Source organism: Protopterus annectens, chromosome 9.part0 (genome assembly GCF_019279795.1).
Source record: "Protopterus annectens isolate FY-2018-M chromosome 9.part0, PAN1.0, whole genome shotgun sequence".
Taxonomy (NCBI): Eukaryota; Metazoa; Chordata; order Ceratodontiformes; family Protopteridae; genus Protopterus; species Protopterus annectens.
In genome coordinates, this window is record NC_056743.1 from 1198798262 (window position 1) to 1198825728 (window position 27467).

The 27467-nt window shown below is 42.9% G+C and overlaps 1 protein-coding gene across 1 annotated transcript in view; it reads left to right on the top strand.

Annotated features, from left to right (window-relative positions):
- LOC122810638 (transmembrane protein 17-like) overlaps positions 1–25879 on the top strand; it is a 240578-nt gene extending 214699 nt beyond the window's left edge. Inside the window, exon 4 of the mRNA XM_044082212.1 lies at positions 25156–25879. Within this exon, the coding sequence (XP_043938147.1) occupies positions 25156–25449 (294 nt within the window). The 3' untranslated portion in view covers positions 25450–25879. The remainder of the gene's footprint in view (positions 1–25155) is intronic.
- Positions 25880–27467: the final 1588 nt, after the last annotated feature.

The following is a 27467-nucleotide window of genomic DNA, read 5'->3' on the forward strand; positions in this document are numbered from 1 at the left end:
AAGAGGGTTTTCAGTGGGACTAAACTGAAATTTTTTAAGGCACAAAGTGTATTATGAGTTGTTAGAGCAAGAAATGCCTAACACTGCAGCTATTCCTCCTGTCTTGCCTGCTTTTGAGAATGTTTTTGTCAGTGTTTCTAGCTTATCTGGTGGTCAGCCTCCTGTCAAAAGGAAGTGTGACAAATTGTGTAAGCTACCATAGACACACAAGTACCTGTTAAAGTAGACACAATAGTCATTTCTGTGTCCAAATCTGCAAAACAGATTACTGTTGCTAACTCCATTTCATCTGGCATATATGGGAAAGCAGTGTATTCTTCTTGGATTTAAGAATTTTAAACTATGTTGTTTTTTTTATTATGTTTTGAGCATATGCAGAAATTAAAGGTTGCCTTTCTTCTGAGGTGAAGAATTCATTAACTGCTTTTGCGACAATTGTGACTAAGCATATTTTAAAGTGTGGTTTATGATGCTGCACTGTTTCTCCAGAGCAAACCGCGGTGGTGGTGCTGCGGTAGTGTTGTCGCCTCACAGTAAGACGCTGTCCGGTTCGATTCTCAGCTAGAGTGTCTTCTGCGTGGATACATGCGTGAATGGGCATACCTTCGTTGAAGGTTGTGCGTCAGGGCTGGTAACTCGGCACATAAAAATCAACTACCAGTCAATAGCAGACCGGAGTTCCGCTGTGGCGACCCCAAAGCCGAAAGACACAAACAAACAAACTGTTTCTCCAGAGCTTTTGCTTCTGGATCAGGTTTGAGGAAATTTTACTGGGCTTCATTATAAAAATCCTCCTGATTATGTTAAATCTGAGATTTTAAATGGTATGCATATACATGGTGTATCAAAAAGTCTGAAACCAAATGAAAAAAAAGTGCAGCATAAGAGTTTAGCAGGAAGGCTGTTCCCACCTCTTGTTATAAATGGTACTCTTTTTCAGACAGATGCAGTTGTAAGATGCCCAAGTACTTGTGTGGATAAACTCTCTCATTTGATCATTGTTTCCACTACAATCAGGAAATCCTTCCTTCTGGCCCAGTTAATTTCCAAGGGAATATCTTAGAGAGCCAAAAAAAAATCATCCTATTTATTGTACCGTTACCTTATAGGGTTACCACCTGTCCCACTTTGCAAGGTACAGTCCCTTTTTGGGCAGTTGTGTCCTGCAAAAAACTTGTTAAAATGTCAAATGTCCGGAGATATTAGGACAAAATGATTTCCTATATTTTATGTAATAGTTGCATAAAACAGTTATTCAGTATCTGAAACACCTGAATGTTATAAGAAACAGAATAAGCAACTAAAATGCTACAAGAATAAGCTTTTATTTAGGCAAAGAAGTGAAGTTCTGTCCTTTGTACTGGCCGTGGGTATGACTCGGCCTGCCAAATCTGAAGTTTGTACTAAAAATGTCCCACTTTGGGCATTTGAAAAGTTGGCAACCCTATTCCCTTATCAGACCCATCATTGAATGCAATGTCTCCTTTAGTAAATAAATCCAGGCATATTGCTCAACTGGAAAGGCCCCCAAATATTTCTAACCAAGAAAATTAAAGGTCTTAAATCCTTCAACTACCCTGACAGATTAGCATGACTGTCATACTCAGTAGCCTACAGGTTGGTGAGAGGTGAGCTGTGTCTTCCTTTTCAAGCCATGAAAGACCTGGTCCTGTTTGACATATTACTGCTTTGTAAAACCAGTGGCCCTACAAACACCCACACTAAGCACTTAAACAACAAATAAGACTGTCTGGAGAGAGAGGTTCCTAACTCACCATATTCCTAGCTTATGGAATAAGTCACAAAGTACTTCAGTTGTTTTTATGGCTAGACTTAACCAAATGTTTAGACAGAAATATACACCAGGGCATCACGTGCAGCCATGCTCGATTTGGGAAGTGAGAACTATTAAATGCTTGATGAGGGTGACAAAACCTTTATTTGTGTGCTTAAAGGTGCATATAGCTAGGCAACTTATGTTTTTTATGCTCCCTTAAATAAAGAGGTTATGTTTGACCCTTCTGCAGCTGAGGTGCTTAAGAAGTATGATGAAAGGGAAAAACTGCTTCGAGGAGTATCCGCATTTCTAAACCCTCCTTTTTCAAAGCAAGTAGTAATTTCCTGTTCTCCTTCGCTCCCTTTACCAGTAAGAAGTTTTAGCAGTAAGGAGCCAGCAAACTGGTGTGGAAAAACAATGGAAAGGAGGTTTTAGAGACAGGAAAAGCCTCTAAAAATCAAGAACGGTCCTCTCAGTCAGCGTGACTATTTGTTTAGGCCCTCACCCACCCTGGCAACCTTTCCAATTCTCTTGAAACTTCACCTTCCCTTGTGGAGTCGTATTGTTTCAGACAGCTACATACTGAAAGGTAATCAAGTGAAGGGTACACTTGGCAGTGGGAATCTCTTCCCTCTTTTCAAATGATTGCCTCTTGTCTCTTGTTTCCTCCTATCCTGTCTCAGGGGAGTAAAAAAAAAACTGTGTCCCTAGTTTGGAAAACAGAAAAATCCTGGAGGTGAACAGTACTTAGTACAGTCCTCATGCATGTTACACATATAGCAATATGAATTTTAATGCTGTGACACATCTTATTATTACTTTAAAAGAATTGTGCACACAAATTCTAGACACTGACATCACCGGGGGTTACTATATAGATTTGTTCAGTAGCAACAAACATTACATGTACGTATTGATAACCCAAAGTCCTTGGTAAATTTCCAAGGGGGGAAAAAAAGTCCTCCCTGAAACCTGGAATTTAACGTGCCAAAAAAAAAAAAGCTTAACTATATACAACCAAAATGAAACCCTTAAATCCCATCAGTGTAATTTTAGCTGCTTTTTAGTATTTCCCATTTAGTCCACTTAATCACTGTAAATTTCTTATTTTTCCGCCCATTTTGTTTAATCTCGAATTCTTGTATGTTTTCCATTTCCACTTTCGTTTTCTCTGTAATCTGTGGTTCTGTTTTTTCCATTTCCTAGTAATCATTAAATGCTTGGGGTAAGCCCGTCTACCCCAACTCAGCATCATCATTTCCTGTTGTTTAAAAGCCTGGAGTTCTCAACAGTCCCAAAATATTTCAACCCCCCCCTATTCATGAGTTTTGCATCTCCAGCAATTGGCTTTAAACCGCAAGAACATGGGATTTAGTATCACAGGCATCTAAAAGTGTTTGTGGAGGCATTTCCAGGCAACAATACAGACTTTTCTTGATTTCATCCACTGTCTAGAGTTTACATATATCTGAGGCCTTTCATCCTCCAGAATCTGAGTATTTAACAGCAAACAAAAAAGAAACTTTGCAGTGTGGAGGGTGTGAAAGTTCACTCCTTAAAATATGATGTGAAGTTGTTCCATCTCGCCTTCATTCTCACCGATGGGTTTGGAGCTGATCCTCGGCTCTGACTCGGCCAGATGCTAAAGCTCGAGGTCTTCAAACAGCTCGTGGCCTACTGCGTATCCCATGATGCAGTAGTGCTTCCCTCAGATCTCCTTTACCGCTGCAACAGATCAGGAGTTCCTCAACAGCTCTGGCCAGTATTGTTAAAATATCTTTGTATTTTTCTACAGTTCTGGATTGGTATTTATAGATAATATAAAACTTAGGATTTTTCTATACATTTTTGGTGTTTGCTAAGTCATACTTAGAATTAGAGTGCTTTTTTTTATGTTTATGTGGCCGCTTCTCTTCTAGGCCCACTTATAACAACTCTCTTAGAGATTGTTTAGTTTTAAAGCAACTTTCCTCCCTACCCCTTCTTCTGTCTGCTTTAGAGTAGCAAGACTTGTTTTTTTTTTATAAGGGCAGTAGTAGTTCTTTTTTTCTACTATTAGACTTGAATTTGCAAGTTTAATTCAACCCTGTGGTTGTTGTTAGGGTTGTATTATATATATTTGAATATAGCATTCCATGCTTCTCATAGTGTACTGTAGTTTCTTGTAGTTTAGAGTTAGACCCAGTTTTTATTGGGGTTATTGTTGTTATTATTGATATTGTGTGCCTTTATAGTTAGAGTGTGTGTTGTTGTATTACATATATAGTTAGAGCTCTACATTTTTTTCTTTGGGGCTATTAGATATATATAAGAGTGCTTTACCATGTCTCAAGAGAAGGATAAATCTGGTTTCAAGAAATGTCCCAAATGTGGGCAAAACATGTCTGTCACAGATGGACACACAGGTGTTTATTGCCTAGGTGAGCTTCACTTTCAAGAAAATTGTGCCGTATGTCACTCATTTAGTTCTCGCGTTCCCCACAAACGCAGGAGTACGTTAATTGCGAGAGGTTTACTAAAATTCTCTTTTCAAGAAGCCTTGGATAAGGACAAACCTGCTAAGTCATCAAAAACTTTATCTTCCAGCTTGTCCTCGGAGTCGGAGCTGAAAAAGGGCTCATTGATATCCAAATCTAGCTGGACTACCACCTTGGCTCCAATGCCTACGGAAACGGAGGTGGTTGTTGTCAGTAGCAGCTGGCCTCCAGTATTGGAACCGGTATCTCCTACTCTAAAGTCTCCAGTTTTACAGTCAGAGGCCTCTTCTATGGCTTTGTGGTCCTCAAGACTATCGGATAAGGATGTGGATCGAGTGGTGCAGAAGCTTTTGCAGTCACAGGCGCTAGCAAAAATTCTGTCGGGATCGACCCTTAGGGCTTCGGAACCGACCAAGATCCAGCCCATTTCTTCTGTTCCTCTAATTTGATCCGAGGTTTCAGAGCCGGTGTATTCAGAACCGATGATTGTGAAACCGCCAGAGCTGACACCCCTGGGGCTTTCGGCTCAGACTACTCTGGCTTCTTCGGTACCTACCTTAGAATCTAGGAGCTGACACTCGCCAGTCGGGTCTGGAGAGGATAGTCGTACCTATCTTTCGGTGCCGACTCTGCCTCTTGGGGCCTTGGCTCGGGTGCGTTCGGCACCTACCTCGGGCTCAGAGCCCATGGGTTCGGCGCCACGGAGACTGCCTGCTTCTACGGATCCAGCCATCTCTTCGGATCAGAGCTGGGGGACCTTCAATGCTATGAGGAGACTGTTGTCCCCTTTGGGCACCCACGTCATCGGTACCAGCAATCTCCTCCTTTAAAGCTCCTGTGTCTGCCTCTGCTTCACTGATCCCTCAAAAGTGTAGAGAGCCGGAGTCTCAGGTCCCCCCATCGGCTGAGCCCTGCTCTTCCAGGATCTCCTGGGAAGCTCCCACTGAGGAGGTTCCCAGGAAGAGGATTTGTAAGAGGAAGCATCTGGAGTCCCCACAGGAATCCATCATGTCAGATACTGACTTAGATGAGTCAGAAGGGTCCCCACGGTCCCCCTCTGAAGATATCTCTTTTGGTGATATCTTAGAAATACTGTAACAGGGGGGTGGCTGGAAGCCCCTTAACCCTACTGATGATGAGTCAGCACTCCTGAAGGCTTTCGGGTCTCAACCCTCCACCTTTTGGGTGACTCTGCCTTTTGATGAGTTGATGGACCTTCCCTCTCGAAAGGCATGGGAGTCCCCTGATAATAGAATCAGTCCCTCGGAGGCCTAACAAATTTATAGCATCACCTCAGGACAAGGCTTTCCATACCAAAGGAGTACCCATTGATGCTATGGTGGTGGCAGCAGCGGCCACCAAAAACGAGTTATTGGAGAGGAGACCTCCACATCTGTTCATCCTCCTAATAGGGATTCTGGGATCATGGACAGTTACAGAAAGAGCATGTTTAGTTCAGCGGCCTTTACTCTTCGATCCCTGAACTACCTTACACTTTTTTACTGTACAGGGTGTGGTAGCTGCTGGGGTCTCAGACAAAGTAACGTCCCAGCTTGCTACCCTAAATTCCCTTATAAACTCTTCCATGCATCTGATTTCATATGCAGCTGATGGAATGAGTAGGGCAGCGGGTACAGGAATTGCTCTTAGGAGACACTCCTGGATGCACTTATGTTCCTTTGCGGAGCCCTACAAGTCATCCTTTGTGAACACCCCCTTAGATAGTTCATCAGTTTTTGGACCCAAAGTGAAGGAAACGCTTACCAGGTGTGAGCAAGATGGAAAGACTCTGTCTGCCATAGGAGTCCGTTTTTCCACCCCTACGAGACCTTATCCTAAAGGTCAGAAGAGTGGGAAAATGTGGTTCTGTAAAACCCAAGGAGCTTTCCTTGACACACATGGTGAAACCCTCTCTAGAGGCAGAGGAAGGGGCAATAATGGAAGATGCCATCCACAGAGGGGGCCCACAAAATCAAGGTGACAGGGATCAGTTCTTTGGAAAGCCCTACCAGCAGTCCTGAAAGGAGACCCATCTGTCTGTCTCTGGAGGCAGTCGGGGGACGCTTATCTTTGTACACAGACACTAGGCTAAAAATCACTAAAGATCGTTTGGTACAAGGCATAATATCCAGAGGATACACCATTCCCTTTGCTACCTCTCCACCCCTTGTGAAGAAAAATTCAGACGTCCCACCCAGTCGCAGGGAACAGGCAACCATTGAGATTGCAAGGTTGTTAGAAAAAAAAGAGTCATCCAACCAGTCCCAGCAGACCAGAGAGGATCCAGAACTTACTCAATGATGTTCATCGTGTTTCACTGTTGCAGTCATTACACTTGGGTTATCCTGCTGGCAGGTGACCCGTAGTCAGCCCGAGTTCCAAAGTTTTGGTCCGGCGTCGGTTGCTGTCGCCTCTTCCCTGACGTCAGTGCGCCAGGGGTATAAAAGTTGCAACCGATGCCATTTTCTTCAGTCTTTCTTGCCGCGCGGTGCCCGAAGCATAAGCAGTTCGCAAGTGCCGGTCAGCCGACTCCTGAGATTTTCAAAATTGAATTTCAGAACCAAAGTCTTCAATAAAGCAAAGTACCCCATTGGGGAAACTTTTTCTTGCTCCAGACTGATGTCAGTAAAAGTTAATAATTGTATTTCTTGTGGGAAGCAAATATCTCATAAGGACTTTCACTCTTACTGCATTCCTTGCCTAGGCCCTGACCATGACGTCACTGTTTTGTGCTAGATTTAATAAACGCACTATTAAACGTCAGTTTGAATTTGCTTTACATTATTTTGGATGAAGATTTAATTACATAATGCCGTCGGAACAACTGACAACTGCAATGTATAAAAAACACAAAGACAAAGAAAAAGACAGGCATCCGAGGTCCAAAACCGACGACAAAGCCTCTTCTAGGCCAATCACCGGCTTACGGAAAATATACCCTCAGATGGGTCTGGAGCCACTGAGCAGGCACCGGCTTCTGAGTGTGTTTTCAGACCTTCACAGCTTACAATTAAAGCTACTACAGCAGCAAAGGCAAAGTCAAAAACACCATTAAAGACAAAGAAACAAGTGCAGCATTCTCCAGAACAGTCATCCATGCCTAAGAAACAGATGCTTAAAATGGCTGAAGACCTTATTACTTTAATCAGGGGCTCCCATCCCCCTCCTGGCAAAAGGCCTAGGCAAGACACTGATTATGATTCCTCTGATCAGGTTTCCATTTCTTCTGATTCTTCGTCTGACAAGGGCTTTTCTCTCCCTCCCTATGAGGACTCTGATGCTGAAGAGTCCATTCCTTCAGCCTCACCGCCTGAGGATTACTCTTTTGGGGAAACCCTGCACACCATGAGGGAGCATTTCCACTGGGAGAGCCAGGATTACTCAGAATCCAAGAAAAGGCTCAGAGATTTCCTTCTATTGCCTCAGCACAGGCCCTTGGCTATCCCCCCTGTGCTTGATATTGTTGATGATGTTTTTTCTGAATCCAGTCTGTTCCCAGATTCTTTACCCCCTGCACCAGTAAAGCCAGACAGGTACTACAGGATCCCTGGACTCTCATAAATTTCTTTATAAAAACCCCGCGGCGGACCCAGAAACTATTTTTCAGGGTCCAAAAGGCATTAAAGCTTCCACTGCCAAAAATCCTGTCCCCTCAGATAGGGATTCCTGAGCTCTGGACAGATGGGGGAAAAAAGTTTACACTTCTGCTACTTTAGCTGTAAGAGCTTTAAACTGTCAGTTTAACATGCTTAAATATCAGCAGTATCTCATGTCATTGTTAAAGCAGAAAATGGTTACAAATATAGAAGGTCCTGACTGTAAAGAAATCCAGGATTTATTGCATGCAGTTGAACAAGTGGGAAAGCATACTCTGCAATGTGGTTTTGATTCGTTAGAGGCTTCTTGTAGAGCCGCAGTTACAGGCTCAGTTATTCGAAGACATGCTTAGTTGAAAGAACAAAGTTTACCTGACCACGTTAAAATGAAAGTATTTTATGCTCCACTACAGCATGATACCTTGTTTGGGGTTAAGGCAGAAGAGGTTTTAAAGAAAATGGAGGATAAAGCAAAGTCAATGCAAACTGTGAAAGATTTCTTACAGGTTCAACCACCTAGATTTAGCAGGAACTGGTTTTCAAAAATGTGGTCCTTTCCTATGTCAGACAGGCCACAAAGAGGCAGATACAGATGCCCAAGAGGCAGATGTCAGCCCCAAGGCTCCTACAGACCTAAACAATGGGGTGCTTCAGCCCCCAAAGGAGGAGAAGACAAATCACAACCTTATAGGAAACAGTCACAATGACTTCCCTCTGCAAATACCAAGCTCTTACCAGTTGAGAGCACCCCTAGGGGGAAAGCTAGCACTTTTCTCAAAAAATTGTCATATGATCACCCAAGACCAATGGGTGTTGAATATAGTTTCTCAAGGGTACAGGTTCCACTTCCACACACTTCCAAAACCAAAAGGTATGCCAAACCTGCCACCAAACCAATGGGCAGAGGCACAAAAACAGATTGCAGCTCTTATGGATATGGGAGCTATTCAAAATGTTCCACAAGAAGAACAGGGCCAAGGATTTTACTCAAGACTTTTCCTAGTACCCAGAAAGGACAAAGCATGGAGACCAATACTGGACCTGTCAATCCTAAATACTTTCCTGGATGTTCCAAAATTCAAAATGTTAACACTACAACTCTTGCCCATGCTGGGCAAAGAGGCTTGGCTAGTTACTTTGGATCTCAAGGAGGCATACCTGCACGTCCCAATCAGACAATCGTGCAGAAGATACCTCAGATTTATAGCAGGCTCAATGCATTATCAATTCTCTGCACTGCCCTTTGGCTTGTCTACTGCGCCCAGGGTCTTCACAAAATGCCTGGCACCAGTAATTGCATTTTGCAGACAAAAAAGAATTCAAATATATCCCTACTTGGACGACTGCCTTATTCAAGCATAGAGCAAGGGCATTCTTCTAAAGCACCTGGAGTTTGTAAAAAGATTACTAATCTGCCTAGGGTACATAGTAAATGAAAAGAAATCAAAACTAGTGCCCTCTCAAGAGATAATATTCCTGGGTGCAAGCTTAAGTACAACTACCCAGACAGCTTATCTCACACCAGACAAACAAAGGCAACTGACTCATTACTTTCAAATGATGGCAACAAAGACCCAGCTCCCTGCAAGAAAAATTCTGCAGGCCCTGGGTTTCATGGCATCTTGCATTCTACTAATTCCATATGCCAAACTGCATATGAGGAAACTACAATGGTATCCAAAAAGTGTTTGGACTCAGCATTGTCAGCCTAGAGACAATCATAACCTTGATTCCCTGCCTACAACAGGAGTTTCGATGGTGGTCCCAGGCCTGTCACCACAACAAGGGACAGCCTTTCACCTTACCTACAGCCAGGCAGACAATAATGACGGATGCATCGGATTACGCCTGGGGAGCACATATGGCAGGAAAATGTATTCAGGGCACATGGCCCAAGGAACAAATGCATCTTCACATCAATGAAAAAGAGATGCTAGCTGTACAGAATGCCCTGACAGCCTTCAAGGACCTAATACATCCAGGACAATTATTAATAAAGACGGACAATACCACAGTTATGTGGTACATAAACAAGCAAGGGGGCACACATTCCTACCCCCTATGCAGACAAGCCATGACTTTGTGGAACACAGCACTGACTTACCAGGTACATCTGCAAGCATAATTCCTGCCAGGAACAAAAAATACACTGGCAGACAAACTAAGCAGAAATCTCGTGGATCCTCACAAATGGAAGTTAAATCCACAAGTGTTCAACATGATAACAAGGGAATGGAGACGCCCAGACATAGATCTTTTTGCCTCCCCTCACAATTGCCAATTACAGAAATTTTGCACAAGGACTTATCACTCTCAAGCATGGAAAGTGGATGATCTATCTTTCAACTGGAAAAATCTGACAGTCTATGCCTTCCGTCCGCTGCCTCTTCTCACCAAGGTGCTTCTAAAAGTCAAACAAGAGAGGCCAAAAATGATCCTAATTGCACCAGACTGGCCACGCCAGCACTGGTACCCAATCCTAAAGATTTTGTCCCAAGGCCCACCTTGGCCTCTACCTCAAATCCCTCATCTTCTGACACAGCAAAGCAATCAGATTCTGCACAGTCAACTCAGAACCTTAAACCTGGCAGCATGGCAGATAATGTAGCCACTCAGACTGCACCTCTCTGTAAAACTGTTATGGATGTAATTTTGGAAGCCAGGAGACCCAGCACTAGGAAATCTTATGCGGAAAAATGGAAGAGATTCTGTGCTTGGAACCAGGCACAAGGGCTCGGCCCACTGGTCCCTAATATGCCTCAGATTTTACAGTACCTGACTGAGATGTTGGACAAAGGCCTATCTTTTTCTTCTATTAAAATCCATGCCTCTGCCATTTCAGCTCATTACAATACGGATCCTCCTATTTTTTCAAATCCTCTACTACGACAGTACCTCAGAGGGGCAAAGAATATAAGACCCCCTAGGAGAGCACCAGTACCTACTTGGGACCTCAACTTTGTTTTAGAAAAAATAACACTGCCTCCTTTTGAACCAGCCAGCACAGCTGATCTAAAATTCTTGTCATGGAAAACTGCTCTGCTCCTAGCAATAACTTCAGCAAGAAGAGTTTCAGAGTTACAGGCATTGATGGCTGTGGAACCTTTCCTCATTTTTCACCAGGACAGGATTTCTCTAAGGACGAACCCAACATTCATGCCAAAGGTGGTCTCCAACGTGGCCTTAAACCAAACTATTCATTTGCCTACTTTCTACCCAAATCCCCAGAATAAAGGGGAAAGACTTTTGCACTGTTTGGATATACACAGGCAGCTACGATTTTACTTGGACAAAACAAAAGCTTTCAGAAAAACTGAGCAACTGTTTGTAGCATATGCTGCAGGATCACAAGGAAAACCTATTACAAAACAGACAATCTCCAAATGGATAGGACACTGCATCCGCTTCTGTTATGCACAACATGGCAAGTCTGTGCCGAAGGGCATGAGGCCTCATTCTACCAGAGCAGCAGCCACTTCAGCAGCTTTCCTCAGAGGGGTACCAACCAAAGACATATTAGAAGCTGCAACCTGGAGCTCAGTGTACACTTTTACCAAGCACTACCACCTAACTCTCTACTCCAAATCCAGAGCAGGCTTTGCCACTGCAGTTCTGCAGGGCTTGTTAGCCTCGCCAGTTCCAATCTAGATCCAGCCACCCTACCTCAGCTTTGGGATTCTACCCAAGTGTAATGACTGCAACAGTGAAACACGATGAACATAGTACAGTTTTGTACCTACCATAAATGTAGATGTTCAAGTGTATTCACTGTTGCAGTCCTGGTTACCCACCATCCATCCCCCTCTTTGCTGGGACTACTCTGTACTTCTCTACTTTATGCAACCTATGTAGTGTATTTGCTTTTAGAAGAAGAAAATGTTTTTAGTGATATATGCATTTTTTTTGGCATATTTTTTTATCTTCACAGCCTTCATATCTGGGGGCACCTGACATATGGGGCAAGAAAAACTGAAGAAAATGGCGGTGGTTGCAACCTTTATACCCCTGGCGCACTGACGTCAGGGAAGAGGCGACAGCAACTGATGCCGGACCAAGACTTTGGAACTCGGGCCGACTACGGGTCACCTGCCAGCAGGATAAGTGTAATGACTGCAACAGTGAATACACTCGAACATCTACATTTATGGTAGGTACACAACTGTACTTTCTTTTTAGTTCCAGAGAAAACAGGGGACTGGAGACCCATTTTGGATCTCAGCAGATTGAACAAATCTGTCAAAAAAATAAAGTTTCGGATGGTCACGCTGAACAAATCTGTCAAAAAAAAAGTTTCGGATGGTCATACTACAGTCTATACTTCCCTTTCTAGGGAACGATAATTGGATGTGCTCAATAGATCTCCAGGATGCGTACTACCATATAAAGATGGCCAGACCATCCAGGGATCATTTGCACTTCTGGCTGGTAGCCAGTCACTTTCAGTTTCAAGCTCTGCCCTTTGGTCTCAATACAGCCCCCAGAGTGTTCATCAAATGCATGGCAGTAGTCATGGATCACCTGAGACGGTTAGGATTCCAAGTGGTTCCATATTTAGACGACTGGCTCCTCAATGCCACCACCAAGCATCAACTCATACAAGCAAGGGATACGACCTTAGATCTTTGCAGTCAATTGGGGATTACTGTAAACTGGGACAAATCTGCTTTACAGCCATCCAGAAGTACTGTTTTTATAGGAGCAGATCTCGATACAGTTTCCATGACCGTAAAACTTCCAATAGAAAGAGTGGTGAGCCTTCGACAACAAGTTCTGGACCTCATTCCGAAACAGAGAGCCCCAGCTTCAGTAGTGCTCAAATTACTAGGGACCATGGCGGCAGCCATCATTGCTATTCCATTAGGCCGAATACATATGCAGATACTGCAATGGTTTGTATTCACACAATAGTCCTATCAGGAACTTCCAATGTCTCATCCCATTATAATAACAAAATCATGCAAGATGGATCTTCTTTGGTGGCTGATCTCTCCTCAGGTGACAATAGGACATCCCTTTGTTCTACCACCCCCTGTTGCCACTGTGACCACAGACGCTTCCCTGATGGGGGGGGGGGCATTTTCAGGGAAGGACAGCCCAAGGCACATGGGGGAATCATGAGGCTCATCTACATATCACTGTCCTAGAGATGAGAGCGGTACTTCTAGCATTGCTGTCCTTTCAAAACTTTCTCCCTCTAGGGACTATTGCAATACAGACAGACAACACGTCAGTGGTCTGGTGCATAAACAAACAAGGAGAACCAGATCATACCCCTTATGTCGAGAGGCCCTGAGAGTATGGCAGTGGGCAATATCCATCCAGCACTTTCTGATAGCAATGCACATCCCGTGGAGGTCCAGTGTGATAGTGGACAAGTTGAGCAGAGCAATTCTGTTGCCTCAAGAGTGGCCCCTGAAGGAAGAAGTAGTGGAAAGGATATTCTGCAGATGGGGCCAACCTTGCTGCGACCTTTTTGCAACCCCCACCAACACCAAATGCAGCAACTACTTTGTCCTGATCCCCAACCCGGGGCATACCCCCAAGGGATGCACTTGTACACAGTTGGCCCACGGGACTTCTTTATGCATTTCCCCCGTTTCCTCTGATACCCAAATTCCTACAGAAAGCCAGCACTCTAAGAAGGGCCATTATTCTAATAGCCCCTTACTGGCCTCGTCAAATTTGGTTCCCCTTTCTTCAGCCTCATCTACTGGAAGAACCATGGATTCTGGACCCAATTCCAGATCTTCTGATGCATTCATCAGGGGCTTTTCAGCTGCACTTCATACCCTAAAGTTGACAGCTTGGCTGCTCCAGTTCCACGAATAGCCAGGTTCCACAATCTGTCACCTGCAGCACAGAACATCCTAATCTCTTCTCATAAATCTTCTACCAGGAAACTATACCTTAGCAAGTGGAAAAGATATTCCATATGGGCGTCACAAAACAATGTTGACCCATATATGGCTTCGATTTCATCCATTTTAGAATTTCTGACTAAACTGTTTCATGAAAGAGCGGCTGCGGCAACCCTTAGGGTTCAATTGGCAGCATTTTCAGATTTTCACATTGGCAATCAAGAAACACCCATCATGTCACACAGACTTTCTAAAGCCCTTCTTAAAGGTACTATTCTCTTGAGACCACCTATTAGAAGCCTAGCTGCTCCATGGAATCTGAATTTTGTGCTCTCACGGATCATTTTACCCCCTTTGAACCTGCATCATCTTGTGATATGAAATACCTGTCATGGAAGACCATTTTCCTAGTAGCTATTATTTCCGCTCGAAGAATCTCGGAATTACATGCCTTGTCCATCAAAGCCCCATACTTGAATTTTCATAATGAAAGAGTTACGCTGAGAACAAATCCTTCATTCCTACCTATGGCTTGTTCTGAAACTAAGCTTAACCAGACTATAGAATTACCTGTGTTTTTTCCCAAATATACTAACAAAATGGAACACATGTTGCACAAACTTGATGTGCATAGACAACTTCAATTCAATTTAGACAGGACTAAGGACTTCAGAAAGTCGGATCAACTTTTTGTCTCCTTTTGAGATTCAAAGAAGGGTACTCCGGTGGTAAAAAACACTTTGTCAAAATGGTTGTCAGATTGCATTTCTTTCACATACAGCTCTACGCACGTGGCACTAAATCATAAAGTTAAGGCTCACTCACCCAGGGCATTTTCCACATCTTCAACCTTTCTAGCAAGGCTACCTATAGACACCATTTGTGCAGCAGTCACGTGGTCCTCACCTCATACCTTTATCACTTATTACAAATTGGATAAGACCTCCAGGGACAGAGCATCCTTTGGTTCTATGGTTCTGAGGAATATACTTCCATGAGACACCCAAGAAAATGGTGCTTGGGACGCTAACCCATCGGTGAGAATGAAGACGAGCTAGAACAACTTCACATAAAGAAGTTATGTACTCACCATAACGTTCCATGTGAGTTGTTCATCTCGCCTTCATTCTTACGTCCCACCCACCAACCCCCTACCTTTAAAGTCTTGAGGGCCGGGAAGTTCAGACAACTCTTAGTGATACTTTGTCCTTATCTACAGTATCCTTATTTCAATTCCTGTGTACTTTAGTTATCAGTATGATTGGCTGCAAATAAGATCTGAGGGAAGCACTATTGCATCATGGGATAGGGAGTAGGCCACGAGCTGTTTGAAGACCTTGACCTTTAGCATCTGGCCAAGTCGGAACCGAGGATCGGCTCCGAACCCATCAGTGAGAATGAAGGCGAGATGAACAACTCACATGGAATGTTATGGTGAGTACATAACTTCTTTTTATGCACCTAGTTCACTAATAAATATCAAACTGTAAAATATGTACTACAAAGTAATAAAATAGAAAATAATAGTAGATAGTCCACAGTTGCGTTAGAAATGGAATATCCTTTATTGAAACACATGGATATTCCATTTTTAACTCAACAGTGGACTACCTACTGCTATTTTCTGTTTTATTATTTTGTAGTACATATTTAACAGTACAATTTTTATTAGTGAACTGGGTGCATAACATATTTTAAGGAGTGAACTTTCACACACTCCACACTGTGTAGTTTATTTGTTTTTGTCCCACAATAGATTCCTTACTGGGTTTTCTGATTCTTCGAGGGATAACATGGATTTTTCTTTTTGACTGTTTAACATCCTATCCCAACTAGTTCTGTCTTTATTAAAGTCATGGCCTCAAGTTAAATGCAAAAAAAAAAAAAAAAAAAACATCATCATGCCATTCGGAAAAAACACAGCCCCTACTGATTACCACATCAATGGCAAAACAAGTACACAAACTGTGGTGAAAGACCTGGGTACTCAACAATCTTACATTCGACCATCATGTAGCGGCAGTGGTCAGAAACACCTTTTACTTAGACAACCTGACATCATGGAAAAAGAGACAGCATCCGATGCAGGAATTCAAGATTCTGGTATTCAGGCCGGCTGAGGGCTACCTGCAGGCAGATAACCCAAATGTGATGACTGCAACAGTGAATACACTTGAACATCTACATTTATGGTAGGTACACAACTGTACTATCTCGTTTGCCGTGCATTTATTCAGCAGCGAGGTTCCTGGGCTCTGATCTCCTCCGTGAGATTTTTCAACGTTGTGCATGCTTGTCGAATGATTTGCATACTATTTTCTTCTTCTTCCTTTCTACTCTATCTTCCTTACCTGTAAGTATTTTTTCTTGTGACTTTGGATCCTTTTGTTTCCTCTCTTTAAGCGGGTTTCTCTCACCATAGTTTTCTTCTCCATCTCTGTAGTTTAAAAAAAAAAAAAAGCCTTTTCCATGTTAGGGTTTTCGCAAATAGGAGGAGCAAACTTTTTTATCGTTAAGGGTTTGTTCCCTCCTTCCTCTTTTTTGGCTGTTCCTTCCACTTCGGTGGCTCAACCCCCCTCCAGAATTTCCTGGGAAGCCCAGGAGAGCAGGAAACGCTCATCCACGAGGTCCTCCTCAGAGCCACCCAAGAAGGTTCTGAGAGTCTTGGAGCTGACCCATTCTGATTTGGGGTCCTCGGTTCCTATCTCTTCCCCTCCACCCTGATCATCTTGCTTGGCTTTGGGGACCAGTGTAACTTCTGTGGCAGTTAACCCAGAAGATCTGTGGCAGTTAACCCAGAAGATCTCCAAACCCCCCTCCTCCACATCTGCCAGGTCTTCCCAAAGCCTTACCTGGAAGACATGGACAGACTACTGAAGTTCCTCGAGGCCCAGATACAGATGGGGCTTGTGTCCACTCTGTCCACATCTGGATCCATGAGGGTTTCCCCATTCTGACCAGTAGTTCCTTCTCCGACCCATCCTTCGGTGTCAGAGCTCATTGTACCATTGGTCTCTGATGCGGGGTGTCTGAGATTATTGAGATTACTTCTTCACCTCAGACTGTTTCCTCGACGTGCTTGGCCCCAACTACGTCTGTTCCAAGTTTGTCTCAGAGCCACAGCTTTGAGGTCGTCTCCAGTGGGGTGATGTCGACTCCGAAGTTTTTGGAGCAGTCTCTCCCCCTCAGGGTATCAGCTTTTGACAGCTCAGCTGCGACTCCCCTTTGAGTGGGTGGCTCAGGCCCTCCGGGAGGCATCTGCTTCAACGTCTTTGGCCCCAAAAGGACTGCTTTGAAGGGTCGGAGCCCTTCTGCTTTTGAGGTGGTGGAGAGGGTTCTTTTCCACACTGGGAGAGCCTCCTTGCGCACCTCCTTAGAACCACCCCCTCCCCATTCTGGTCGGGTGCCTAAGGCCTTAAGTCTGTGACATAGACAGCTGGGCCCGGAAAGCCACCACAACTTCCCTTCTGTGGCTCCCCTAGAGTCTTTTGACACTTCCTCGAAGTGTCTCATAAAGGAGGAAGAGGTTTTGTAAGAGGAGGCACATGGATTCCCTCAAAGAATCCCTAACCACCGACACCGATTTCAAGGAAGAAGAGTCCTCCGGGTCACCACCTGACTAAGTCTCCTTTGGAGACTTTCTGGAAATCCTGTGCCAGAGAGGTGGCTGGTGTGCCCAAAACCCTTCCCTAGAGGAACTGGTTCTGTGGGAGGCTTTCAGGTGCAGCCCATCTACTACCTGGATGTCTTCTGCTGCTGACCCACCAATTCAGCTAGTGTTGACTAGGGTGTAGAATGAGCCAGATACAGTAGAGCTGATCCCCAAGTGGGCGGACAAGATTCTGAGTGCACCTTCGGACAAGACCTTTTGGACTAAGGGTATCCCGGTGGATGCTATGGTTGTCGCGGCAGTCACCTAGAAGGAGATCGCACAAGAGAGTTCCGTCCACCCTACCAGCACAGAGTCATGAGCATTGGACAGATTTGAGTAAAGGGTTTATGCCTTTTCAACATTTACGTTGAGGGCATTAAACTACTTATCACATTTCACAAGGCTACAAAGGGATCTGGTAAAGCAAATTTCTAGCACGTCCCCTGCATCCATGTCTGCTGAGGAAGAGAAGACCTTTTCTCCAGACTGGCCACCCTTCAGTCACTGGCTAATGCGCCTAGGAGGCTGATATCCCATGCTGCAGAGAGGGTACCTCAAGGGCGTACAGTTCTGGCTTTGCCATAAGGCACCATGCCTGGATGAGGCTGTGTGACTTTGTGGAACCCTTCAAAAAGTCCTTTATCAACACACCCTTTGATGGCTCCACCTTGTTTGGGTCTACGTTTCGTGACACACACTCTTGCAGCAAAAAGGATGGAAAGGCCCTGTCTGCCATGGGGATCTATTTTTCTATGTCACAAAGGTCCTTTTCCAAGAACCAGCATAGAAGTAAAAAGACGTGGTTTCATAAGTCGCAGGGTCCTTTTCAAGATGTGCAGGGAGATTTTTCCGCCAGGGGCAGAGGGGGGAACAACCAGAATGGAAGACGTCGCTTACGTGACTGAGGGAGTCCACAAAACCAAGGGTCATGGGAACTATCTTGGACTGACCCTTCCAGTGCTCCTGAATGGTTGCCCTGCTGCCTTCCACTGGAGACAGTCGGAGGGCGGTTCTCCCTGCACCTAGTAGTCTGGGAGGCCACCACAAATGATCGCTGGGTGCTAAGGATTGTATCCAGAGGATACTACATATACTCTTTAGAAATTCCCAAACAAATCGCTTTCCCGATGTTCCTCCCAATTAGAGGGAGGATGTGGCTTTAGAAATTGAAAAACTACTAGACAAGTCATCCAAAAGGTTAAACCCCCCCCCCCCCCATCAGGTGTGATCTGGTGTTTACTCCAGATTCTTTTTAGTCCTCAAAAAGAAAAAAACAGGACTTGCAGCCGATTCTGGACTTGACCACCTTGAAAAAGTCAGTGAAGCACGCAAAATTCAGGATGGTCATGATTCAGTCCGTCTTACCTCTTCTGAGGATAAATGATTAGATGTGCTGTGTAGACCTGAAGGACATGTGCTACCACATAAAGATGGGCAGCCGCTCCAGGCAATATCTGTGTTTCAGCCTGGGAGCCAGTCACTACCATTTCAGATGACTACCGTTTGGTCTCACCACAGCCTCCAGGGTGTTCACCAAAGGTTTGGCAGTGGTGGCAATGCACCTCAGGCTGTAAGGTTTCCAATTTTTTCCTTATCTGGACAACTGGCTTCTGACTGCTTCAACCAAGCATCTACTGATCCAGGCCAAGGACTTTCGTTTACATTTGGCTCCACTCCTAGGACTACCCTTTGGTCTCACCACAGCCTCCAGGGTGTTCACCAAATGTTTGGCAGTGGTGGCAATGCACCTTAGGCTGTAAAGTTTCCAAAGTTTTCCTTGTCTGGATGACTGGCTTCTGACTGCTTCAACCAAGCATCTACTGATCCAGGCCAAGGATTTTCTGTTACATCTGGCTCCACTCCTGGGAATCATAGTCAATATTCAGATATCTCAACTGCAACCAGTTCAGGTTATAGATTGCATTGGAGCACGTCTGGGCACGAAGGTGTCCCAGGCCTTTCTAACTACGGAGAGGATTGCAAATTTAAGACTTCAGGTCAGGCAGATTATGTCTGTCCCAACCCTCAGGTCAGCTTGATTCTCAGGGTGTTGGATTCTATGGCGGCCACTATAGCTCTCTTACCTACTGCGCGCTTACACATGTGAATCCTGCAATGGACGTTAGCAGTCCAATAGTCCCTACACAGGAATCCCTTGAGTTTCCCCATGAAACTCTCCCGAGTATGCAAGGATTCTTTGTTTTCATGGCTTCACTCTGCAGACATTTCTCAAGGATGGCCATTCATCCTCCTTCCCCAAATGCCACAGTGACCATGGATACCTCCCAGATGGGGTGGGGGGTGGCATTGTCTGGGCTGGGACAGTTCAAGGTATGTGGACGCCCCAAGAGACCAACTTGCATATCAATGTACTGGAGATGAGGGCGGTTCTTCTAGAGTTGCAAGATCTTCACACCCTTCTTTCTCCAGGGAATATTGCAATACACCAAGCCAGTAATCCAACAAAGTGGTAAACAACTGCAGAAAAAGCAACAGGAAGTTCAGCACAGACAAAAGTTCATTTGGAACGTTTATTAAAAAACTTGCACTTAAAAACAATGAAAAAGTATCAGTACATAAAGTGGGATACTAGCGCTTTCGTCCTGGTACCTTCCAGAACTTCCTCAGATAATTCTAAACAGACTACACCCAACTTAAGCCTTAAATAACCTCTGTTTGAAGCCACAATGTTTCCTGGTCTCCAGATTTAAAGAGACGATGTATAAATAAAATATTTCAAAATTAAACGGCCACCTATGTAAAATATATTACTAATATACCATAGATGAAAATTAGATACAAGCATATTTATAAATTCATTCATTTCCTACCCCATCCTAATATGTTAAACAAGGTATTGCAAGTATTATACAAGGATACACAATAGAACTTGAACAAACATGAAAAACACAAAAAAATCCATATTGCCTCAACTGAGAACTGAGCCCAGAACCGTCTGCATATAAGACAGATGTAATCACCACTACACTACAGTCATCTTTCAAGGGCCTTCACTCTCCACAAACAAGCTATATTAAAGTCATCATTAAGTCCTGGGGGTTTAAAAGAATTGAAAAAGAGCTACCAGTACAATTCCCTTATTTCTAGCCATACTTGCTAAGCTCCCTGTTTCCTAGCATCCACTTTTTCTAAAATGACAACTTTGATAGTGTTCAGGGTAAGCTAAGATATACACTTTGTAGGGCACTTGTATTTTTATTCTTTTTAATATCATATACATGTTCATATATTTGAGACCTTAAAGCCCATTCAGTTTTACTTATATAAAACGTGCTACATCCCTGACATAAAGTGCAATACACCACCCCAGTTGTTCTGCAATTAAAGTCGCCATTAAAATAAAATATTTTGTCCAAAACAGAACAGCTGTTCTTTACACTAATCCACTTACATTGTGGACAGTGTCCACATTTCTTCATACCACACCTTATTGGCTCCAATTTCAACACCCTTTTCTCTAATATACCCTTCAAGTTGTTGTTTCTTCTATATGCCACAATAGGTTGTTCCCCTAATTTAGACACTATTTCACCATCTTCTCTAATAAAATTCCAATTCTTACTAAGAACCCACCAGACAACTGCCCTCTCCATACTAAAACTAGTAATAAATGTAGTTGTATATGTGCAGGGGGTACACACAGCGGCATTCACAGATCTCTCCTGAGTTTCTTGCCCCTTAGCCAGGATAGGCACATACCATCCATCCTTATCTTTTTAATCATCTCCGATAACAATGCTTTAATCATTTTTTTAAGGTATCCCCTATTCAAAAACATATTTTTCATAAAACCACACTCTTTAATAAAATCATTAAATTCTGTTACCATTCTAGCTGCTCTTACATACTGACCTTTAACTATTGCTTTCTTTTGATGGTATGGGTGGCTACTCAAATAGTGCAACATAGTGTTAGAACAGATGGGTTTACAATAAATCTTAGCAATATATCTTCTATCTAACAAGACATCACAATAAGAAATGTTGTCCTTGTCAACTTGCATAGTAAACCTCAAAAAATGGGTGGTTGTATTGATATAGTCTCTAAAACACTCCCGTCATTGCTTAGTGTCTTTTCAAATTACAAACAGGTCATCATGGTATCAAATATAAAAATCTAATAGAATTATTGAATTGCCCATTAAAAACAACCTTTTCTCCCATTTGGCCATAGAATGTTCACAAATACCACCCCTACATTGGAACCCATAGCCACTCCTTCCGATTGTAAATAAGTCTTTCAAAATAAATGTTATTTTCAAAATAATTTCAAGTATTTTCTTGTACAAATTAATTTTACTTTGTTTCTGCCAAGTATTCACAAAACCACTCGATACCCTCAGAATGCAGGCTCATGGAGTACAAATCTTTCACATATGCAGTGACTAAAAAGTCGTCCTTAAAAAATTCTAGCCTGTTCATCGTATCTTAAAAAAAAAAACACACACACTTGCTTTTCTTCCTCTAACAAGTATTTCAGGGTTTGGTCCAGGAGTTTAGCACAGGCACTAATAAGGGATCCCCTGTCATCCACTGTTGGTCTCATTAGTTTAGTGGCAGACTTGTGTATTTTAGGTATCCCAAAAATTACAGGGTAACAGAAGGCATAACCATATAATTAAATTAATCTACAGTAATCCTGCCTTCAATAAACATTGTCATTTAACTGACCCTTTACTTTTTTTTGTTAGATTGTAGGAGCTAAAGCTATAATATGTAATGTTTTTGAACACTCTCTCTAAATCTGGAGAAGAGGAAATATTGTGGCTTCAACAGAGGTTGTTTAAGGGCTAAGCTGGGTGTAGTCTGTTTAAGATTTATCTGAGGAAGTTCTGGAAGGTACTAGGACGAAAGTGATAGTATCTCACTTTATTTAATGATACTTTTTTATTGTTTTAAGTGTGAGCTTAATAAACCTTGTAAAGCAACTTTTGTCCATACTGGACTTGCTGCTGCTTTTTCTGCTGGTTGTTCACCATTCTGTTGGATTACTATTATGATACAAACAGACAATATGTCTGTGGTTTGGTACATCAGCAAATTGGGGGAAACCAGGTCCTGCCCCCTATGTCATTAAACAGTGAGGGTGTGGCAGAGTGTCTTTTTTATGTATGTACTACACCACATCACATCACTATGGTGTTGTCTATATACAAATGGCTGGTTGGTACTAAATCTTACTCTTTGCAGACCTGCTATGACAACCTCGGAGGTAGCAACTTAGCTCACTTTGACTGTTCAGCCTTCATACATTCTGTCAAAGCAAAACTTAATTGAAGACAAGCTCAGCAGGACTAGGACAGACCACATACAAATGGCAGCTTCACCCTGGGGTCTTCCAAGAATTGATCCATCTGTGAGGAACACCTCAAGTAGATCTGTTTACCTTTCTTCAGAACAGAGAGCTAAAGAAATTCTGTTCCAGGGCTCTTTGCAGAGAGGCCTGGAAAACAAATGTATTTCTCATTCCCATTGTAGGAAATGTTCCTATATGTTTTTCAACCTTTTCCACTGATTATCCAAGGTTCTTGTAAAGATCTACAAGGACTCTCCAAAAAGTATTGGTGACTCCCTTTTGGCCAAGGCAGCAGTGGTTTTCTAATCTTTCCAGTTTGGCCAGTGGCAATTACCTCAAGCTTCCACACAACCTGGAATTGCTTACACAAGACAGATGGACTTTGGTACACTCCAATCTGGAAAGTCTTCACCCAACCCCCTGGGTGATAGAATTTTAATATCTTTTAGACCACTTTGTTTCTGAGGATGTGCAACAGGTACTAATACTAACGGAGGTAAGAAAACCTTCTAGCGAATCCATGTATGTGCAAATAGAAAAGACTGTATAATTGGTGGTGCCAGTCAATGAACTACTATCCTCTTTGGGCCGAGTCACCTCTGGTTCTTGATGTGTGTGTTACTGCCCAGTGGCCATCTCGCATTCCTCTTAAGTTACTTTTGTCAGACACTTCTGCTCATCTGCCCTCGGATTTCCCCTTTCTAGTAGTGCTCAAGTTAAACATTTTTGAAAGGAGTGTTGTATACACCAACTGGGAAACTGGTGACTCTTCCTTGGGATCATAATTTCCTGCTTGAAGCTTACTGTATCTCCATTTGAACCAATCATGAGAGTGAGTTGATATTCTTTGAAGACTGTTTTACTCATTGCTCTGACATCTGCTTGGAGATTATCTGAGTTACAAGTTCTTTTGGTGAGTCAGCCCTACCTTGTTTCCACAGGGACGCAATTTCTGAGGGACCAAATCCTACCTTTAAGCTTAAAGTGTTCAAAGAGTTTACTTTAAGCTAGACTGTTAAATCTCCCATGTCCCTTGTTCTTAGGTTTAGGAAAGAGGAGGAGGAGATCTTTCACAATGTAGAAGCCAACACGCAGCTCAAAATGAGCACTACTTGAAAACTGATTAGCTGTTAGTCTCTGTGAAGGTAAGAGGAAAGGACAACCAGTGTTAAAATGGACCATTTCCAGGTGATTGTCACAAGCTGTTGCCTTATGTTATACTCACCATAATAAACCACTTCCAGGCAAGTTTACAGCCTATTTCAAAAGGGATTTGGCTTCTGCTGTGTTTTTCGGAAAAGGGTGGACTCAAACTTTTCTAGAGGCAGCAACATCATCCTCTGTACACACTTTCATAAAGCACTACAAATTGGATTATTTTTCTGGGTACAGAACAGGCTTTCTAGAAACTTTCTCTAGGGGCATCTAGAGAGTTAGTTTATTGGCCTTTTTCCTTTTTTTCATTTCCTTACCCTAAGCTTTGGTAATCTGCTGATATAGCTTAGGCTACGGCAACAGAAATCTGTCTCAACTTAGTACAGTTGTTTTAAGTAAAATGTACCATAATAGCAGATGTTCTGTATTTTCTGGTGTCTCCAGGGTATGGATTTGTCCAGTTTTTTTTTTTTTTTTTTTTTGCATATAGTTGCTGTTTGGTTTGTTTCCTAGAATTGCTCTTCAGGACTCTTGCCTCCCTCCTAGGCAAAAATGCTCTGAAACTTTTTGTGTGCTGTCTTTTATTTGAGCTCCTGACAGTTTAAAGGTTAGGCCCATATAGCTTAAGATACTACAATGGTGATCTAGTTGAACCTGTACAGTTATCGTAAGTTTTACTTATGCAGCTGTAGTTTATGGTAAGTTACCTGCACAACTATAGTTCTTGCCTTCTCCATAACCTCCCTGGTTCCTGCTAGTCTTGTTCTCTCACACTGAACCCTTTTCATATAATGGACTGTTGTGAAATGCAGTGAGGAATTGTCCCCTGTGGCACTGTAAAAATAAAATGCGGTGAGGAATTGCTCCATTTGTTACTGTAATGAAGGAAGCTTTTGTTATCAAAGGGTAGATGATCTCCTTGAGGACAGGTCAGTGTTTTATCAAACTAACTGATGACAAAAGAAATAAAAGGTCCACAGAAGTAAAAAAATGTTTTGAGTTACACCCCCCCCCACACACACACACACTTTTTATATGTCTCTGGTTGGTTCAAATAAAACATAAATATTGCTTTTATTAGGCCAGTGGAAAGACTGACAGTGTTTGGTTGGTTCATTGTGTTATCTGCTGTATTCCCTGTAGAGTTCTGCAGAGTATTTTTGGTAAGAAAATTAACTGGAAAGATTGTCTTAAACCTATTTTCATGTGTGAGCAGAACAGTATTCACTCTCTATCATTGCAGAAGCATTTTCTGTGCCTCGTCCAAATTACCTTATTGCTCATCCTGTTGGCTGTTCTGCCTTTTTTCTTTTTTGATATTTAGGTTCCAGAGCTGGCTGGCTTTTGGCTGTTGAGTCTCCTGCTGCAGCTGCCTCTCATCCTTTTTTTGCTCTTAAATGAAGGCATCGAGATCCTGCCATTAGAGAGGGCTGTGCACATAGTTTTCACCCTTTTCCTTACCTTTGAAGTGGCTGTGGCTTTCATGACTCTCAAAAGGATGGTTAACCACCTTGCAACAAGGTTCCACATGCGCCAGTTTGACGATGTTGAAGATCTACGTCCTGTACAGGGAAACAGAGAGACCAATGTGCTGTGGGGAACAGGCATCAAGACATGACTGGGCACTACAAAAAATAACTATATTTCTTTGGATTTTTTTATTTGGAATTTGTTTTACAAATTATAATTAGAATGTGTTGGTGGTATGTAAAGAGGTACTGCTGGCTTAAAAAGACATTTGAAAGGTAATATTTCTTTGTTGACCACAGTTTTGTATTGCTCATTAGATTTGCATTTTCTTGCTTAACACCAGTGTAGCTACTCTGGAGGTTTCAGCAGCATATACTACTACTTCCCAGCATGATGTTATAATACTGTGCTGTAGTATTCATTCATTTGGCAGCTAATGAGGGTTTAACAGCACACTGTTGTAATTCCAAGAATGGAGCGAGTCCTATAACTGAAGGAAGTGGAATGGATTTTATGTGCATTTGTATTTGTTGTACATATCACCATACACCCTGAATTGGATAAAACTTTGGCATTGAGGTGGAGGTGTGTGCGTGTCTAGCATTGAACTGAAGGTAAGAACATTTGTTAAAAAAAAAAATGTTGAATTACCCAAAACCTGCTTGATTTAGCCTTTGAGCCATATGTTGGTAGTGACATGCATCTAATTACCTAGTTTTCAAATGTAACAGCTGATTTAAAAAAATCTCTTGGTTATGTATATTTGTGCAGTTTCAGACTGAAGTTTGAAATCCTTTACCTGTAGAAAGTGGAGGGGAATGAAAGCAGCCTATGGCCTCCTAGGTTATGTAAGGTTAATGGGGTGTCCTAAGCAGGGACTGGTAATAGTACCTGAGAAACACATATGGTGTGAGGTGGCCATTCCCGATGCTAACAGACTGAACAGTGACAGGATCAACAGTGTAAGTTGACAGAGTATACTCTGACTTGCACTTCTTTAAAACTAGTTCATAGGAGGTTACTAGGCTAATGGCCCTAGGGTCTTAACAAGCCTAGCCAAGTTCAACCTATGCTCCCAAGCATATCTGGCTCAGGCAGACACTAAAATCAGCACCTATTGACTCTCTTCATGAGGGACACAGGCGAAACCCCTGGGATGAATTTTCGGTTACCCATCCAGTTGTTGAAATTACACTTAAATAGGGCCAATGAGGGGCTTTGTTTAGCATGAATAGGGAGCTTGTTCCAAAAAGTGGGGCAGCCTCTGAGGCAAATCTCTTGATTTCACATACTAGGTTAAGGTCCTTTGAGCAAGTGATCCATGTGCCATTTGACTTGCAAATGTGCAGCATTTTCCATTAAAGTTGGGTCAGAGATTGGTCTGTATGCAAGGCACAGGTCGCCTCTGAGCAGTCTGTACGACACAGAGTAAAGTGACAATGATTTCATTCTGTCTGCATAAGACAGATCTTGAAGACCCTGAATTTTCTTTGCAAGAAACCTTTGTGGTCTCTCCAATTGCTGCAAGTGTTTGGAAAGGAACATACCAAAGGGAGTGTTGTACTGTATTATTGGCCTGATGAGGGAAGAGTACAGGGGAGGTGTAACCTCTTTTTTTTGGAGGCAATACCCTTACTTACAAGATTAACAATGTAAAATGCCCTTCTTACCACTGTGGAGACATGGTGATCCATGTTAAGGTTGCTGCTGACCTCTGTGCCCAGATCTCTCACCACTGACTTTGTGCGTAGGGTATTGTTATTGATGTGGTAGTTTGCAGGAACATCACCATTGCCAAAGGGGAAGATAATGCATTTTTTGCATTAAGTTTAACACTGTGACTTTTGCACCAGTCATTAGTCTGCTTTAAGACCTTCATGCAGGATGTTGACATGGCTAGGGGTTTCAGTGATCGCTTCCAGTTTGCAGTCATCAGCAAACTTTGTCAGCCACAGTCCTTTAGTTTTAGCCTGTACTTAAGAAAAATAGATTCCGAACAGTAGGGGTCCCTGAACCGATTCCTGTGGAACACCACTGGTTACGGGTGTGCTGGAGGAGATGGCATCCCCTATTTTGTCCGTACGAGTTCTATCAGTGAGACAGTTTGCAACCCACCTGAAAATATATGGTTTGGTACCTAGCTGGGTGAGTTTATCATTGATGCCT